General features: G+C 47.1%; 1 protein-coding gene across 4 annotated transcripts in view; it reads left to right on the top strand.

The window, feature by feature from the left end:
- LOC143282994 (dystrophin-like) overlaps positions 1 to 19,699 on the top strand; it is a 448,581-nt gene that overhangs the window by 315,358 nt on the left and 113,524 nt on the right. For all 4 annotated transcript variants that reach the window (XM_076588970.1, XM_076588967.1, XM_076588968.1 and 1 more), the window contains one exon: positions 14,323 to 14,512. In XM_076588970.1, coding sequence (XP_076445085.1) covers positions 14,323 to 14,512 — 190 coding nt within the window. The remainder of the gene's footprint in view (positions 1 to 14,322; positions 14,513 to 19,699) is intronic.

Here is a 19,699-nt window from a genome sequence, read left to right as displayed (position 1 = left end):
GAAGTTTAAAAAAAAAAAGACAAAAAAAAAAAAAAAAAATGTGTTTCTTGGCAAGAGATGAACAGCGCCACACGTACAGTTCTTCTCGCATTGTCTGTCTGTCGGTCTGTCTGTTTCCCCCTCTCTCTTTCTCTCTCTCTCTCTGTTTCTATCTGTTGAGTTTATTCTGTGTGTTTTTCTCGTTCATATTGTCAATTAGAAAGGTTTGTTTGTTCTTGTTTTTTTGTTTTTTTGTGGGAGGTGTGTGTGGAAGTGGGTTGGGGTGTCGGGGTTGCGGGTTTGGGGGCTTCTGAAAGCGAATCCACGTTTTACGCAAAGCGTGAACTCGCGAGTTTCAGTTTGCACAACATGTGTCTCAGTGACATGGTGGAGAGGGAGGGAGGGAGGGGGGGGGAGGGCGACATCACACCGTGTGGCTTCACAACACAGCACACAGACATGGCATGCCTTGGGCTGCAGGAAGGGGCGAAGGGAGTCGCTCACCAGAGTCCAGCGCTGCCTCCTAGACATGCAGTAAACATGCATCTCAGTGCGCCGTCTACAGCTTCTTGAGCAGTGCTGATGACGGTGTGGTTGTAATCAGTCTGTCCTTCGGTATGTGATGATGCTGGATTGGGGGGTGTTTGCTGGTGTGTGTATTGTATTGTATTGTATTGTATTGTATTGTTACTAAGTTTTGTCACAACGGACTTGTGTGTGTGTGTGTGTGTGTGTGTGTGTGTGTGTTTGCAGAAAGAGAGAGAGAGAGAGAGAGAGAGAGAGAGAGAGCAAAGACTGTGTCTGAATCTCCTCTTCTCTCTCCTCCTCTCTAACAGATCTCTCTCTCTATTCTTCTTGTATTTTGGTTGTTTATATTGGTGCCCTCCCCCCCCTCTCTCTCTCTCTCTCTCTCTCTCTCTCTCTCTCTCTTTCTCTCTTGGGGTATGTTTTTCTTAATTCGATATGGGAATTTGTTGCGCTTCACAAAACAACAACGAAAACACAGAATAAACATGTTCTTTTCAACACGCTGTTTCTTTTTCTTTTATTTTTAAAAAAAGCTTTACTCCATTTTCCATTACTAGTTGTTGTTTTTTTTCAGTAAGAAAAGCAACAAAAACATCTTTCTTTAGAATTTTAAATCCTTCTTCCATTTCTTGTTTCTTTCCTTTTGTCCTTCCTTCCTTGCTGCTTTCCTCGCCACCTTCCCACGTGATAGCCTGTTGAACATTCTTTCTGTCTGTCTGTCTTTCTATCTATCTGCATGTCTGCCTTTCTTTCTTTCTTTCTTTCTTTGTTGTTGTTGTTGTTGCTATTCTTCTTCCTGTATGTGTGTGTGTGTGTGTGTGTGTGTGTGTGTTTGCCCCTATCTGTCTCTCTTTTTTTCCACCCCCCCCTTCTCTCTATTTCATTCTGTAGCTCTTTCTCCAACTCCTTCTCTCTCTCTCGTTCTCTTTCTTTCTTCCCAAAATTATTCTTTTTTCCATCAACCCAGAAAAAGTTTGGACTTTTTTTTTTTTTTAATGTAAGCCGCCACCAGCACACACCCCCTCTCTTCCCCCCCCCCCTCCCCCCCCCTTCCGTCCTTCCTCCCTCCCCCAGCTCTTTGCTCCAGAAACTGATCAGCAGTGTACCTGCCAGGCATTCCTCAAGAGAAACCTTACTCTCACTATCTCCTCATCTTCACCTTCTCTCTGTGTCTGTCTGTCTGTCTGTCTGTCTGTCTCTCTTCTCCCCTCTCTCGCCCTGTGCCCTCGCTCTGTCTCTCAGTCTCTTTTTACATTTACTTGCAAGGAAACTATTCTTTCATTCATTTGTTCAGTCTATTATAGACAGTGCTTCTACACTTTGGGATTCGGCCAATAATAATCTGCTTAAACTATTGATAAGCATCCCACAAAAGAGCTGTTAAATTCAGTGCCAGTGGAGAAACAGTAGAAAGTAGTGTTTTGAGTCATGAAACAATATCCAGAACAATAAGCCTAAAACTGAGAAAATGGTCTGGAGGTATAACACTCCACATAAACTCTGTGAATTTTCAGCCTTCCAGAGTCCCCCCCCCCCTTTTCTGATGACGTCATCACTGACGTCACTACACGTACGTGATACGTTCTGTGGCATCCAAGGGGTTTGATAACTGAACTGTTCACAAATCAACCTCTCTGATTGATTCTAACGATAAACAGACATCCTTTCTCACAAGCTAGACTTTTATAGTAATAAAGGCCTCTTCATACATAAAAAATATTTCATGGTAATGCTCCGTCTCTTTCAGTAAATATGTTCACTTTTAACGATTATCGACACTCGCATGAAATTGGTCTCTCCTTTCACAATCATTACTTTATGTCTTACTTAGTCTGGGTGTTGGTGTTGGTTATGGAACCATATTCCCGAAAATTGAATAAGTGAACTTTCATTATTTTCATATGAATCTTCCAGATTTGACCGCACCATATCCAATGGTGTACCGATGATCATTCAGTACACTATCTCCCCTACCATCTCTCTCTCTCTCTCTCTCTCTCTCTCTCTCTCTCTCTCTGTGTCTCCTTTTCCTGTGTGTGGAATATGACCAGTGGATGACTTTTTTAATGGTTTTTTTTTCTTATTGTTTTGGTGTTTTTGTTTGGTTTTTGGGTTTTTTGGGGGGATTTTTGACTCACTTATGTAAACAAAATGAGTCTATGTTTTAACCCAGTGTTCGGTTGTCTGTGTGTGTGTGTGTGTCCATGGTAAACTTTAACATTGCCATTTTCTCTGCAAATACTTTGTCAGTTGACACCAAATTAGGCATAAAAATAGGAAAAATTCAGTTCTTTCCAGTCATCTTGTTTAAAACAATATTGCACCTCTGGGATGGGCACAAAAAAATTAAAAAAGAAGCCAAATTATATGCAAACTGCATTTACTGTTATATTTATATTTTTTCATTCTCTAAACTTGGCACTTTGATATGATATTCTGACACAACAACAAGAGCAGTCATTTTTATCATTTTTTGTTCAAACAGGAACTTCTTTTGCTAAGCATGGAAGTTATATTTATTTTGCTAGGGGACTTAATTTGCTTTAAACTGATCTTTCTCATCTTAAACATTACATTTTGAAATTATACACAATACATAAAAAACTTGTGTGTTTTACTCACAGTGTACAGGGCTTTCACTATGTTCATTCGCCCAAGTGGTCTTTTTTGGAAAATACTAAAATCAAAACGACAAGTGGACTTCAAGTTATAGATCTATTGGCTGAGCCCTGAAGGTCATGGACAAAAATCAGTTGCGTACACATATTTATACATATTCAAAGCGCGTGCTCATATTCTTCGTGAACGCGAACGACGCCATTTTGTTTCAAGTTGTTGACCTGCCCGTTCAATCCTATATTCAATCGACAATACACGATAACATGTGATGGAAAGTTGGAGAAGGAGACCGTTAAATATTTATTCAGAGAAAGATTTGTGAACGCCTCATCACTTACTGGATTATGCCCCAAATTGCCATAAAGATATCCATAGAATCAGTCGGAATTCACAGTTAAAAATAATAAACAGTGAGAGTTAATACCCTTGAATTGATGAAACGCAAAAATTTCCAGTCTTGACTTTTCTCAAAATGAAGTCCTTTTCACTTCATACGACGTTTAGAAGTACTTGTACTTGACTCTACATGTTATTAGTTTAAAAAAAACACTAAATTTTCATATCAACTTTAAAACTATAAAACTAGAATGAACATAAAAGAGAAATTGAATCGACCGTGTCAACCGGGTGTAACTAAACTTATACATCTATCTAGATCCAGAGAAAACGGCTAAATGTTGCAGTGTGATTGCGGCGATAGCCACGTCTCCTTTACCGTGGACTTAAAAAGAATTTTAATTGTCCTTAAAGATTATTTGAATGCCCAAGATACACCAGAATAATATGATTTGAACAGCGTTCTCACTGCGAATACCGCAATCGATTTATCGCCCTTCAAAAAAAGCGTGTTTAAATATTATATTTTTGAACGTCAGTTAAGGAGCCACGATAGTGTAATGGATAAGACAGTTTCTTCTCATCCGAACACACGGGGTTGGAATCTGCCGTTAGGACTTTTTTTTCTTTTTCTTTTAACCCGAAGCTTTATAATAACAAATACAGAACACATTTTAACGATTACATTTTTTTTTAAGTGTATCACAAGTGAGTCTTGAAGGCCTTGCCTCTCTTGTTTTGTTTTGTTTTGTTTTTTGTTTTTGCCCAGAGGGCTGGATGTAAATTTGTTTTAAAGCATTAATGCTTGTTCCACTACCCTCTTGAAATAACATTCGTTTTGTTTCGTTTCTCTGTCTGTCTGTCTGGGTAGGTCTGTCTGTCTGTCTGTCTGTCTCTCTGTCTCTGTCTGTCTCTCTCTCTTTTCTCTCTCTCACACACACACACACACACACACGTAATTCGCATTCTTCGAGTTGTGTATGTGTGTGTGTGTGTGTGTGCGCGCGCGCGTATCTGTTTGTCTGTCTGTCTGTCCATTTGTCCGAGTGTGTGTGTGTGTGTGTGTGTGTGTGTGTGTGTGTGTGTGATTATGTCTGTATATGCACGTGCTCGCGCGCACACTCTTATGTGTGTTAATAGTTCCCATTGGAATTCTACAATGACGTTGACTATCAGGGGGGATAAACACGGTATGGATGACTCCCACCTCTACCACCACCCCCCCCCTCCACACCGCAAAGATAACGGTAATGGTGAACAGGTGAAGCCTTGAATTGCTGCACATCCCCCACTCCCTTCCTCTTTCTCCGCCCCCACCTTCCACCTCTCTCTCTCTCTCTCTCTCTCTCTCTCTCTTTCCTCTCGTTCTCTGTCTCGCACTTTGACTGTATTTGTCGCTCGCTCTCTCTCCATTTCTCTCTCTCTCTTCCCCCCCTCTCTCTCTCCCCCTCCCTCCCTCCTCCTCTCTACCCCCTTCCCCCCCCTCTCTCTCTTTCCACCCCTTGCAATGAAGGTTATATTTTCTCTTCAACATCATGACCATGACAAGTTGCATATTACCCAAGCATGGTAATAATTACCTTCCCTCTCTCTTCCCTCTCTCCTAGATCCCTCTCTGTCTCTGTTTCTCCGCTCCTCTCTCTCTCCCTGTTTCTCCGCTCCTCTCTCTCTCTCTCTCTGTTTCTCCGCTCCTCTCTCTCTGTTTCTCCGCTCCTCTCTCTCTCTCTCTGTTTCTCCGCTCCTATATCTCTCTCTCTGTTTCTCCGCTCCTCTCTCTCTGTTTCTCCGCTCCTCTCTCTCTCTCTCTGTTTCTCCGCTCCTCTCTCTCTCTCTCTGTTTCTCCGCTCCTATCTCTCTGTTTCTCCGCTCCTCTCTCTCTCTCTCTGTTTCTCCGCTCCTATATCTCTCTCTCTGTTTCTCCGCTCCTCTCTCTCTGTTTCTCCGCTCCTATCTCTCTGTTTCTCCGCTCCTCTCTCTCTCTCTCTCTCTGTTTCTCCGCTCCTCTCTCTCTCTCTCTGTTTCTCCGCTCCTCTCTCTCTCTCTCTCTGTTTTCCCGCTCCTCTCTCTCTCCCTGTTTCTCCGCTCCTCTCTCTCTCTCTCTGTTTCTCCTCTCTCTCTGTTTCTCCGCTCCTCTCTCTTTCTCTCTGTTTCTCCGCTCCTCTCTCTCTCTCTCCCTGTTTCTCCTCTCTCTCTCTCTCTGTTTCTCCGCTCCTCTCTCTCTCTCTGTTTCTCCGCTCCTCTCTCTCTCTCTCTGTTTCTCCGCTCCTCTCTCTATCTCTCTGTTTCTCCGTTCCTCACTCTCTCTGTCTGTTTCTCCGCTCCTCTCTCACTCTCTCTCTGTTTCTCCGCTCCTCTCTCTCTCTCTCTCTGTTTCTCCGCTCCTCTCTCTCTCTGTGTTTCTCCGCTCCTCTCTCTCTCTCTCTCTCTGTTTCTCCTCTCCTCTCTCTCTCTGTGTTTCTCCGCTCCTCTCTCTCTCTCTCTCTCCATGTTTCTCAACTCCTCTCTGTCCCTGTTTCTCCGCTCCTCTCTCTCTCTCTCCCTGTTTCTCCGTTCCTCTCTCTCTCCCTGTTTCTCCGCTCCTCTCTCTCTCTGTTTCTCCGCTCCTCTCTCTCTTTCTCCCTGTTTCTCCGCTCCTCTCTCTCTGTGTGTTTCTCAACTCCTCTCTCTCTCTCTCCCTGTTTCTCCGCTCCTCTCTATCTCCCTGTTTCTCCGCTCCTCTCTCTCTCTCTGTTTCTCAGCTCCTCTCTCTCTCTGTTTCTCCGCTCCTCTCTCTCTCTCTGTTTCTCCGCTCCTCTCTCTCTCCCTGTTTTTCCACTCCTCTCTCTCCTCCGCTCCTCTCTCTCTCTCTCTCCCTCTTTCTCCGCCCCTCTCTCTCTCCCTCTCACTCTCCGCTCCTCTCTCTCTCCCCCCCCCCCATCTCTCTCGTTCGTTCACTCGCTCGCTTGTTCTCTCCCTCCGTTCCTCTCTCTCCCTCCCCTCCCCCTCCCCTCTCACTGTTTAATGACGATGTAATCAAAGCCACCTTGCTCACACAATCCAGACGAACAGTCTACAGTGCAGGGTATAATTGCATTGCTTTTTTTGGGGGGGTGGGGGGGGGGGGGGGGGGGGGGGGGGGGGTGGGGGGGTTGCGTAGGTATATGCTTGTTTGTGTGTGTGTGTGTGTGTTTGTGTGTGTGTATGTGCGTGTGTGTCTGTGTTTAAGTGCGCGCGCGCGCACGCGCATATGTGTATGTACGCGTGCGCGCGCGTGTGAGAGAGAGAGAAAGAGAGAGAGAGTGTGTGTGTGTGTGTGCGCGTATGGGTGGGGTGTTTTGAGTATGTATTGTACGTGTGTGTGTGATTGTGCATGTGTGTGTGTGTGTTTGAGTATGGAATGTGCGTGTGTGTGTATGCTTGTGTGCGCATGATTTGCGCGCACACAATGCGCGCGCGCGCGCGTGTGTGTGTATGTATGTATGTGTGTTTTGTTTTTGCTGTTGTTGTTTTGCCTTAGTTGCATGCAATACACACATGCACACGCACGCACACGCACGCACGCACACACACACACACACACACGCACGCACGCACGCACGCGCGCGCGCGCACCGAAAGATACTTGGCTGTTTCCATTGTTGACCCCATGAGACAATCTGTGCCTTGTGCGCGGAACACAGTGTTATCAGCATCTGCTCTGACTTCCCACAGTTGGTCTTGACACTCTCTAATACTCTCCCCCAGAACACACACACAAACAAGAGAGAGAGAGGGGATATATATATATATATATATATATATATATATATATATATAGAGAGAGAGAGAGAGAGAGAGAGAGAGAGAGAGAGAGAGAGCAATCAAAACAACCAAAATATAAGAAAAATAGAAAACAAAATAATGCGTCCGGGTTCGAATTATATATCTCGTATCTTTATTATATCATATGGTATACATATTTATATCATGTTTTGAGAGACGAAGACTGAGCCTTTTCACATGTGAACGACAGGCTGCCCAAGGCCATGTAGAAATAAAATTTCAATGTGTGCGCTGTTCATGGCCATTGGATTTTTTCCCCCCAAGGGATAGCAAAGAGCAGCAAAACCTGTCCGTGGAAAAGCCTGGTTTGGGGGAGATTGGCTGAGATTGTCCTGAGAACGCTGAAGAAGAAGAGGATTGTGTGGGGGGAGGGGGTGGGGTTGGGGGGGGGGGGGAGAAGGAAGGAAGGGGGAAAGGACAAAAAGTGAGGACAAACAGAGGGTGAGTTGTGTGTCTGCCTCCAAGGCACGCTCCCTTCTGGATCCAGGAACATGACATTATTCATCGATTGATTCCTCTTGATCAGTCCGCTTGGAAGCGAAAGAGTTTAGGTGGCCAGTGGTTTGGGTGTTGCTGCAAACATTGGCATCATTAGTCAGCTTTAAGTGTGGTCAATGGTTTGAGTGTTGCTACAGTCATTGGCATCATTAGTCAGCTTTAAGTGTGGTCAATGGTTTGGGTGTTGCTGCAAACATTGGCATCATTAGTCAGCTTTAAATGTGGTCAATGGTTTGGGTTTTGCTACAGTCATTGGCATCATTAGTCAGCTTTAAGTGTGGTCAATGGTTTGGGTGTTGCTGCAAACATTGGCATCATTAGTCAGCTTTAAGTGTGGTCAGTGGTTTGGGTTTTGCAGCAAACATTGACATCATTAGTCAGCTTTAAGTGTGGTCAATGGTTTGGGTGTTGCTACAAACATTGACATCATTAGTCAGCTTTAAGTGTAGCCAGTGGTTTGGGTTTTGCTACAATCATTGGCATCATTAGTCAGCTTTAAGTGTGGTCAATGGTTTGGGTGTTGCTACAATCATTGGCATCATTAGTCAGCTTTAAGTGTGGTCAATGGTTTGGGTGTTGCTACAGTCATTGGCATCATTAGTCAGCTTTAAGTGTGGTCAATGGTTTGGGTGTTGCTACAAACATTGACATCATTAGTCAGCTTTAAGTGTAACCAGTGGTTTGGGTGTTGCTACAAACATTGACATCATTATTCAGCTTTAAGTGTAACCAGTGGTTTGGGTGTTGCTACAAACATTGACATCATTAGTCAGCTTTAAGTGTAACCAGTGGTTTGGGTGTTGCTACAAACATTGACATCATTAGTCAGCTTTAAGTGTGGCCAGTGGTTTGGGTCTTGCTACAAACATTGACATCATTAGTCAGCTTTAAGTGTGGTCAGTGGTTTGGGTGTTGCTACAAACATTGACATCATTAGTCAGCTTTAAGTGTGGCCAGTGGTTTGGGTTTTGCAGCAAACATTGACATCATTAGTCAGCTTTAAGTGTGGTCAATGGTTTGGGTGTTGCTACAAACATTGACATCATTAGTCAGCTTTAAGTGTAGCCAGTGGTTTGGGTGTTGCTACAAACATTGACATCATTAGTCAGCTTTAAGTGTAGCCAGTGGTTTGGGTGTTGCTACAATCATTGGCATCATTAGTCAGCTTTAAGTGTAGCCAGTGGTTTGGGTGTTGCTACAATCATTGCCATAATTAATCGGCCCTAAAAAGACACAGGACCGCCACACCCACGCCCCGGCTCTTCCTTCCACGCCTCAAAACCTTTACATCTCCAAAACCAAAGTACAGAAAATTTGCCCATATGCTTTCATGCCTGGCTGTGTCCTTAACTGGAAATGAACAGACCTTGTGTTTGAAAGAATAAGAAGACTCGAAGGTCGTAGCTTCTTCACATCGTTTTGTGGTTTGGTTTAACTCACTCAGTACGGCCAGTCCTCTCTTCTCCTCTACACAGACCCCTCGGATGTCCAGTGGGTGTCTCAATAACCCGACCTTTAGCTTCCGTCGTCAGAATTGTGGTATTCTTTGTCAACATTCACGTCTTCAGTATAAGAGACTTCCGCTTGCAATATTTTGATGATGGTAATTGGGGTGAAACGCTGTTAACGTCTTCTCTTTCGCCGTTCGTATGGAAAGAGTTAAATAATCTTAATTGTTCAACAATACACATGATTTCAATAATAACAAAGACAGAACAGCATCAACAAACGTAAAGCTTATACTGTACCTACGTGTTGCACTTCGATTTTGACATAACGGCTGATGATCTACATTGACACCAGATAATTTGTTTATGGACAGGAAATGAAGAAACAAAGCAAATGAATAAACAAATAAGTGAGACAAAGCCACTGGCCTGAAATGAAGTTTATAATCACCAGAGGTTTGGCCTGATGACAGAGGAGCGGGACCAGTGTTGTGGGTCACACCGTGTTGGTGTTGCTGGCCGGGACAGGGGACCGGACCACACCAAGTTCTCTCACTTCGCCATGCAGTCAGCCAGTCAGTGACAGAAAGCCCTGGCCCTACATCCTGGCTCAGCAGAACGACTGCAGTCTGATGGTGAAGGTGTTGACAGGGAAACACTGGGTGAAGGGGAGGTGGGGGTGGGGGGGGGGGGAGGAGGGGCTCACATCCTGATATCTCCAGACACAATTGTTGGTAAGACAGCAGCAGTGGACAGGGGTGACTGCAGCCGTGATAGAAGAAAGAAGGATGTCTTTAGAGGGATAAAAAGGAAGGAAGAAAAAATAAGTAAAGTTGGAAAGAAACTTCCCAAGGTTCGTAGGGTCCTTTCAAGTCCTTTTAAGTCCTTAGGAATTGGATTTTGGTCAAAAGGCCTTTTAAGTGCTTTGATTCAGCAAGTTGGTCCTTTTAACTCATCAGGAGGTCCTTTTAATTTTTGAAAGGTACTGTTAAGTCCTGTTTTATGAAGAGAAAGAGACTTGAGAACGAAACTGAAACACCTTCGACACCAAAACCGCAAGTTGCAAAGCGCGTTGAAAGATGCCGACGCGATCGTCTGAAACCCAGTACTTACTGTAGGAGGATACAGCCTATAGGCCTAGGCCCTAACAGTAGTGCGCTTTCTGCTCGGTGGCAGACGCGAAGCGTGGTACAGTGGCTGTGAGTCACGCCTGCTGCTGCTGCTTTGCTTAGGCCTAGCCTACAGTGACGTGAATTGCAAAGACTAAATACGACAGTCAAATGGGATTAGCTGTTCTTCCGTTTATGAGAGGTAAGTGTCTGCTGTTCTGCATGTCAAATAGATTGGGGTGTACTGTAAAGTCATGTCGGCAAAGGTCCTTTTAAACTGATTTGAGGTCCTTATAAAGTCCTTTAAAGGTCCTTTTTTGGCTTCATGCCCACCACCTGGGAACCCTGCTTCCACACACGCGCACACACAAACACACACACAAACAACAACAAACAAACAAAAACCAAAACAAAAGAAAAAAACCAACCACCCAATCAGCCAACCAACCAACCAAACTCGAAGTTCTGTAATGAAAAATGCAGTAATGACCAAAAGATGATTGATAGATTTAGAGAGGTTACCTTGTGGTTCGGATTTTTCATCATGTTGTTTTGACACTCATCCAGTTATTGCACAGCGTCATTAATTCTGTGCCGATGGTAACTTTACGTCTTGTCCTTTATCCCAACAGTGCACTGTCTTTGTTCCGTCTTTACAAGGTGTGATGGTTGTGTTTTCACTTTGACCTAAAAAGGGGAATAATGATTTCCAAAAGTACACGAACATAATTATGTGGGCCGAGAGGGGTGAGAGAGGTTGGCAAATTATCAAAAGGTGACCGGGTTCCGTTATCGGCACAGGGGACGGAACTGGAGCAGAAAGATCCCTGAAACATTGGCCCTGTCCAGTAAACACTGTTCCCCCATCCCCATCCCCACTTCCACACACCCCGCCCACCTAACTCACCCTTTCCCAAACCTTCCCACCCCTGTTTATCAGTATCTGCCAGAATCTTTCACAAAAGCTCGTGCCTTCATCCGCTACCGAAGCCATGAGCTCTGTTCGTAGGATTCAGTGCGTCTTAAGTGATGCCCCAACTGTCAGCGAACATTTCGTGCGCAGATTGGACTATTCAGCCATCTGCGCACTCACAGATAGACTCATGAGCATCCTTCCCCCCACCCCACCACCACCCTCCCCCCATCCCCCATCTGGATGACAACGATGGTCATCATCGATCTCGATGGACACACCACAAGTGATTCCTTCACGTGAAAAAAAAAAAAAAAAAAAAATGAAAATAGACTTCAGTGTTGTGGTGAGCTCTCGTGAGCCCGAGGAAGAGAGTGGACAGTCCAATAAGGGAGGGGGAGGGGGGGGGGAGGTAGGGGGAGGGTCAACACGAGGATGATTCTTTGTGATATTTGCTGACGATGTGCACACAATGAATAAATGATAAATGGTAACTGACAGCCTTGCTCTTTCCGCTACCATCCGGCTGCTGTCATCAGCGCTGTACTGATGTACTTTGTAAGTGAGAGGATTTGGTGAGGTACTGCCGAAAACCAGACAGTGTGTGTGTGTGTGTGTGTGTGTGTGTGTGTGTGTGTGTGTGACAGAGAGAGCGACACAAAGAGAGAGAGGATTGGGTGATGGATTGTCTGGGATGGTGGAGGGGTGAAACAGAAATCCTTGGAACTTGTGAATGTTGGGTTTGGCCAGGATTGATTTTTCTTCATTTGAGAACAGTCCATGCGTGTTTTCAAAAAAACATTTTCTAGCCCGTACTCATGTGCATGATTAAAAGTCTTGTCTGGAATAGTTGTCACCAACGTTGTTTGATATCTAGATCTGGTAGCAGTGTCAGCAGCGATAGTAGTAACAGTAGCATCAGCAGAGGGAGAAACTGAAGAGTTGTTACAGTCGCAGCAGTACTACTGGTATCAGCAGGAACCAGTGGTGATTACTCCTAGATTCACCTGATAGCACCATTGTACACTGGGTGTCCTCCAGGCCTGCTCGAGCTGACGAATAATTATTGAGGTTTACTTGAAGCCTTCATTGTTTATCAGTCAAGCCGCATATTGTAGTTGGCCAAGTTAAAATCTGAATTCCCGTTGCCAAGCTTAGATTTTATCTCGCTTGTACTCTGTGTGTGTGTGTATGTGTGTGTGTGTGCTTGGTGTGTGTGTGTGTGCGCGCGCGCGCGCGCCTTTATTCAGACAATATCGGGGATGGGGTGTGTGTGTGTGTGTGCGCGCGCGCGCGCTTGTTTGTTTGTGTTGGGGCGGGGCGGAGAGGATTGGGAGGGCAGGAGAGAACACCTTTTGCCCAAAATAATCAGCCAAACAGGTGTTTCTTCCTACCTGTAGTTATAATCAGAGTGTGTCGTGAGATAAATGCCCTCCCCACCACATCCACTTTTATAGAAAAGGGTTAAGGTCCCCCCATAGACTTTCACGGCCATGAATTCATACCCACTGTGTCTGGGGCTCGGCACAGGAAGGCGGGGCCCAATCCTCTCTTAACCGTCCCCGGCCGAAGTGAGGTAGTCATCCACACCTGGGTGGAGGGAGGAAGACCGGAGTGAAGAGCCTTTCCCAAGGACACAACACCATGCCGAAACGGGGCCTTGAACCCTGATCGCTCCATGCTGTTTGTTGAAAAATCGTGTCTTCCTTTATTTTTTGTTAAAGAACAAGTCCTCCTCGTCTTGTTTTTGAAGTGCCTGAGTTAGGGGGAAGGAAAAACAATTTCCAAGATGGCCTTTGATAGTGTGTCAACCACAAGTGATACGTGAACGTTGACCGACACGTGAAGCATGGTGTGATGCTGTGTACACCACCAAGAGTGTGGCGCCGTGTTACTGTGATGCCCATCACTCTGCCCAACATCCACGTGCTCTGTGAGTGAGGTGTGTGTGTGTGTGTGTAGAGCACGTGGTGTAGGTGTGGTCAGGATGATGTCCAGAGAGAGCATATACAGGTGAGTCAGTGTGCTGAATTTTCGTCGTCTTTTTTTTTTCTTTTTACTAAAAAAAAAAAAAATGCAGAGTTGATAGAACTGCCTGTGTAAATCTCGTGTTTTGTGGTATTTTCATGTGTCGATACTTAGTAGGTTTACAAAACAAGGCGCTTTGACTTGAGCGAACCATTTTTATGTATGTATACGTGTGTGTGTGTGTGTGTGTGTGTTTGTGTGTGTGTGTGTGTGTGTGTGTGTGTGTGCATACGTATGTACATGTATGTCTTTGTGGATGCATGTCTGTGTTATGCATTTGGGTTTTCGACCGAACACATTCGGAAGAAAATAAGATGCATCCCATTATTCGTAAGTGCATATGATATTATTTGTATGGGGGATTCGCTGGTTGGATGCAGGCCCGAATCAATGAAGAACGGTTGCAGATGAAGAATCGACTTGTGTTGGGGAAACTGCACTGCCACTAGTTGTTTTCTCCTCCTCCTCCTCCCCCTTCTCCTCCTTTCCCCAAGTCTGCTCCAGAAGCGACATTCGGACACTTGACAATGTTGAAATCTCTGTCTGTCTGCCTTTTTGTCTGTCTGTGTGTTTTTCTAGAAAAAATCTATCAGTCTGAATGTATGACTGACTGTGGTGCATGAACGCACGATACGTATGACCATGTTTATCATTCTGTGTGTGTGGGGTGGGGGTGGGGGTGGGTCGTGCACATAATGTGCCTCACCGTTGAACTGTCATAGTTTGGTACCACGCACTTTTCCTCAACTGTCCTTATGGTGGCTTTTATCATCATCATCATTATCATGATCATTATCATCATTTTTATCATCATCATCATCATGACCACTGTGCAGGCTGGCTGACCAGCAAACAGACCAGGGGTTCCGTCATCATCATCATCATTGTTATCATCATCATCACCATCACCACCATCATCATCACCATCACCATCATTATCAACATCATCATCACCATCATCATCACCATCATCATCATCATCACCATCATCACCACCACCATCATCATCATCATTGCCATCATCACCATCATCATCATCATCATAACTGTCATCACTGTGCAGGCTGGCGGAGCAGTGGCGGTCTCTGCAGACAGACCAGGGCTCCCAGCAGCAGTACCATCTGGCCCTGGAGGATTTCCTGGCCCGTCTGGTTGCCATGGAGACCAGCATGGGGCGGCTGGCGGAGGAGACGGGCAGGCCGGAGGTGGCGCACAACACGGAGCTCAGCCAGGAGTTTCTGGAACAGTTCCGGGTGAGTGGCTTCTGTCTGGGTCTGTGTGTGGGTCTGTGTGTGGGGCTGTGTGTGGGTCTGTGTGTGGGGCTGTGTGTGGGTCTGTGTGTGGGGCTGTGTGTGGGCTGTGTCTGGGTCTGTGTGTGGGCTGTGTGTGGGTCTGTGTGTGGGTCTGTGTGTGGGCTGTGTGTGGGGCTGTGTCTGGGTCTGTGTCTGGGTCTGTGTGTGGGCTGTGTGTGGGTCTGTGTGTGGGCTGTGTGTGGGTCTGTGTCTGGGTCTGTGTCTGGGCTGTGTGTGGGTCTGTGTGTGGGCTGTGTGTGGGTCTGTGTGTGGGCTGTGTGTGGGTCTGTGTCTGGGCTGTGTGTGGGTTGTGTGTGGGTCTGTGTGTGGGTCTGTGTGTGGGCTGTGTGTGGGTCTCTGTTTGGACTGTGTGGGTCTGTGTGTGGGCTGTGTGTGGGTTTGTGTGTGGGGCTGTGTCTGGGTATGTGTGTGGGCTGTGTGTGGGCTGTGTGTGGGCTGTGTTTGGGTCTGTGTGTGGGCTGTGTGTGGGCTGTGTTTGGGTCTGTGTGTGGGGCTGTGTCTGGGTCTGTGTGTGGGGCTGTGTGTGGGTCTGTGTGTGGGTCTGTGTGTGGGCTGTGTGTGGGTCTGTGTGTGGGTCTGTGTGTGGGCTGTGTGTGGGCTGTGTGTGGGGCTGTGTGTGGGCTGTGTGTGGGCTGTGTGTGGGTCTGTGTGTGGGCTGTGTGTGGGTCTGTGTGTGGGTCTCTGTGTGGGCTGTGTGTGGGGCTGTGTGTGGGTCTGTGTGTGGGTCTGTGTCTGTCTGGGTCTGTGTGTGGGTCTGTGTGTGGGTCTGTGTGTGGGCTGTGTGTGGGTCTGTGTGTGGGCTGTGTGTGGGTCTGTGTGTGGGTCTGTGTGTGGGCTGTGTGTGGGGCTGTGTGTGGGTCTGTGTGTGGGTCTGTGTGTGGGCTGTGTGTGGGTCTGTGTGGGCTGTGTGTGGGTCTGTGTGTGGGCTGTGTGTGGGTCTGTGTGTGGGTCTGTGTGTGGGCTGTGTGTGGGGCTGTGTGTGGGCTGTGTGTGGGTCTGTGTCTGGGCTGTGTGTGGGCTTTTGGCTGTCGTTGCCCCTTTCTTTCTGCGTTCTTTGGCTGCAACTCCCATGTGTGTTTTTGTATTTTCGAGTGGGCTTTGACCGGTATGAATGATGCCATTTGGCAGCCGTTCTTTTGTTTTCGGAAGTGTGTATGTTGGGTATGTCCGTATTTCTATAACTTATCGATCATTGACGTGGATTAATGAATATTTAATTTAAGTATTTAATCTTTGTATGTGTATAGACATGAAGGAGAACATTGACGGGGATTACTGGGTATTTTACCTGCGTATTTTAATCTTTTGCATGTGTGTACACATGAAGGAGCTTAGGGCACTACAGGACCTGGGAGAACGGAAAAAATATCCACCCTTAAATCAACAAGGCCGTGACTGGGATCGAACCCAGGACTCACAGATTGAAAGTGTTACACTCACTTGGTGCTTGTGGCCGTCTTCTGTATGTGGCATTGTGTGCAGTGGTGTCTGTATCGGTGGTTTCTTTTTCATCAAGAGTCGACCTGCTTTAGTTTTCTTGGCATGGGTAGGTTAAAAGTTGTCTGTGAGTTTCTGGTTGGAAGTCTGTCTGCGTGTATGTATATTGTCTGCCTCTGCATGCTCTGTACACTTATCTGGCAGTGTTTCTCCAGTCTTCTGTCAGTCTCTGTCTCTCTCACTCTCTCTGGCTTACTGTGCGTGTCATGCTTTCTCACTCACTCCGTCTTCTGTCTGTCTGTCTGTCTGTTTCTCGCTCTGGCTGTCTGGGTGTCTCTCTCTGTCTCTCTGTCTGCCTGTCTGGCTCTCTCTCTCTCTCTCTCAATCTTTGTGTCTCTCTGTGTCTCTCTCTGTGTCTCTCTGTCTGTTTCTCTCTCTGGCTGTCTGGGTGTCTCTCTCTGTCTGCCTGTCTGGCTCTCTCTCTCTCTCTCTCTCTCTCTCTCTCTCAATCTTTGTGTCTCTCTGTCTCTCTCTCTGTGTCTCTCTGTCTGTTTCTCTCTCTGGCTGTCTGGGTGTCTCTCTCTGTCTGCCTGTCTGGCTCTCTCTCTCTCTCTCTCTCTCAATCTTTGTGTCTCTCTGTCTCTCTCTCTGTGTCTCTCTGTCTGTTTCTCTCTCTGGCTGCCTCATTCTTCCACTCTTTCTCACTCCTCTCATTTTCTACCAAAGAGAACAGAGCAGAGCACAGAAATCATAACATCCTCTCGCTGACACGTGCAGCACAAAAATACAAAAAAAACAAACAAAAAAAGAAGTAAAGTGCTCCTTGCGCAACTATTCTTACAGCTCCCCTCTCCTTCCAGCTCTATTCCCCCTCCTCCACACCCCTTCTCCATCCCCACTCCCTTCCTCCTTCTCTTCCTCTCTGCACTCCCCACACCCCTCCACCCACACTTTGATTGGCGCTCATTCACACGAGGTGTGGCAGATGGAGGAAGCTCCATGTGAGGACCATGTCATAACGGGACCACAGCCTCTGACCTGGGCTGCTGATGTCTGATGTCTGCCTGTCAGGACTGGTTGGGAGGTGGGGGGTGGGAGGGGGGGGGGGTAGGGGGGTGCGGCATGAGGGAAGGGTGGTGAGGGTGGATGGGATAAAAGGAAAAAGATGTGGAAGGGTTGGGGGGGAGGGTGAAGAATCAACGAGGTGCTCACCCACCCAGGAACAACGGTGGTGCGTTAGGGATCAGGGAATATGTGTTTTTCTCAAGTGTCTGAGGAAGACTGGACGGACAGCATGTGTGGGTGTGTGGGTAGGTGTGAGTGTGTACCTTGCTGTTCATTATTGTTCTTGTTCTCTCTGTGCTTTTTGGGGTTTTTTGTGTGTTTTTTTCCGGGGGGGGGGGGGGTGTCTGCTCCCGTTGTTGTCTTTTCCGATTGTTTGTCATGACAAAGACTGGGTTGTTGTTTTTCCTTCCTTGTGTCTTGTTGTTGTTTGACGTGTTGATGGTGCTGTTCTTCTTCCGCCTTGTCCTCTTGCTATCCGCCCCTCCGCTTCTTCCCCGCCTCCTTTTTCCTTCTTCCTTCTTCGTCTGTTTCTTGTTGTTTTCTTCTCTTTTCCTTCCTCATTTCCAGCGTCAGGGTGTGAACGTGAAAGCTCTTTTACGTGTGTGTGTATGAGTCACATAATGGTGTGTGCGCACGCTGTCGCGCGCGCGGGCGTGTGTGTGTGTGTGTGTGTGTTTGTTTTCACGAGCGATTGCACACGCGATCAGGTGTAATAATTAAGAGAGAGGAGTGCCAGTGGGGGATTTTTTTTATATGAGAGAGAGAGGAGAGAGGGGGGGGGGAGAGAGAGAGAGGAGAGAGGGGGGGGGGAGGGAGGGAGGGAGGGAGGAAGAGTGCAAGGAAACATGACACACAGGGCATGCTTTCATTGAATCGGACATCAATACTCTCTCTCTCTCTCTCTCTCTCTCTCTCTCTCTCTCTCTCTCTCCTCTCTCTCTCCTCTCTCTCTTCCTCTCCCCACCCTCTCTCTCTCTCTACTCCTGTCATTTCCTGCCCCCCATCCCCCCCCCCCCCCCAAAAAAAGAAGAAGAAGCCAGAATTGAGCACATAAATCACACCTTCCTCTCGCAAACACTCTCACAGAGCACAAAATTTATGTGTGTGTGCGTGTTTTTTTTGTTTTCTTTTTTACCCTGTCTATATCCCCCTTCTCCCCTCCCCATCCACACCCCCTCCACCCCCTCCGCCCCGCCCATTTCTCCTCTTCCCCCTTCTCCACATTTTTCGCAGTCCAGCATCTCACACTGTGGTGAGGGTTGTTTAGTAATGAACTGGTGTTGCGTGCATGATCAGACTGTGTGCTCTTCTATGGATTGGTTTTTTTTATTGGTTCGCTAATCGTTTTCCACGTCGCCGTATTTTGTTGGGGTTTTTTTCCAGACGTTTCAACGGTGTTTTTTTTTCTTTCGGAGAGTCCAAAAGTATTTTTGTCTCTTCTATCTGGTATCACCTACCCCATCTCCCCACCCCCTCACCCATCCCTTGATTTACTACCCCTCCCCCATCATCCCTGACCCCCTCCCCCCCCCGCACCCCCCCCCCCCCCCCCCATTTGATTGGTGGCCATTCACATCAAGAGGTTTGTCAGATGGAGGATGGACTATGTGAGGACGATGTCATTACAGGCGTGGGAAGAAGGGTTGGGTTGGGTGGGTGGGGGGGTGGAGGGTGAAGAAAGGATAAGGTGGTCGTAAGAGCGGGGGGGGGGGGGGGGTGGGGGGGGCAGGGGGATGGGGGGGGGGTGACAGTGACAATGATGGTTTGCAGGATCATGGAAAGTTGATGACTGTGTGTGTGTGTGTGTGTGTGTGTGTGCTGGGTGGGGGAGGGGGTGGGGGTTGGGGTGGCAGGAGCGCAGTGGTGTAGACTGTTGGTTTATGTCTGTGTGTCTGGAGGTGCTCCTCTTCCCCTGTGGCCTTTCGGATCACGTCTGAAGGGTCTTCTTCTTCTTCTTCTCCTCCTCCTCCTCCTCCTCCTCCTCCCCCTCCTCTCCCCCCACACCCCTTTCGCCCATCTCCTCAGCCTTTCTCCTCTTTCATCATCATCATCATCATCATCGTCTTCTTCTTCTTCTTCTTCTTCTTCTTCTTCTTCTTCTTCTTCTTCTTCTTCTTCTTCTTCTTCTCCTCCTCCTCCTCCTCCTCTCCCCCCACACCCCTTTCGCCCATCTCCTCAGCCTTTCTCCTCTTCATCATCATCATCATCATCATCATCATCATCATCATCATCATCATCATCATCATCATCATCATCATCATCGTCTTCTTCTTCTTCTTCTTCTTCTTCTTCCTTTTGATCTGCTTTGTAGTTTTCTTTGTGGACTTCTTCTCCACCACCTCCTCCAACCCCCAACCCCCCACACCCCCTTCTTTGGTGGTCGTCTTCTTCCTGTGCTCTTGAGCTCCTCGCCAGACCTCTCCTCTGCCATGCCAGTGTGTACGTGAGGATTGTGGCATGTGCGTGTGCGTTCTTGTGTGCCTATGTACGCTCATGCACGCGGCCATCCACAACCATTAAAGAGAAGTAGAACTTGAAGAGATGGGAAGAGGATGTAGTTGTTTGAGGAAAGAGAGGGGGAAAGAGAGAGAGAGAGGGGGGGGGGGGTAGAGAATTAGGTTGTGC

This window comes from Babylonia areolata, chromosome 6, assembly GCF_041734735.1.
Source record: "Babylonia areolata isolate BAREFJ2019XMU chromosome 6, ASM4173473v1, whole genome shotgun sequence".
Classification (NCBI taxonomy): Eukaryota; Metazoa; Mollusca; class Gastropoda; order Neogastropoda; family Buccinidae; genus Babylonia; species Babylonia areolata.
This window is presented reverse-complemented; position numbering and strand designations above follow the sequence as displayed.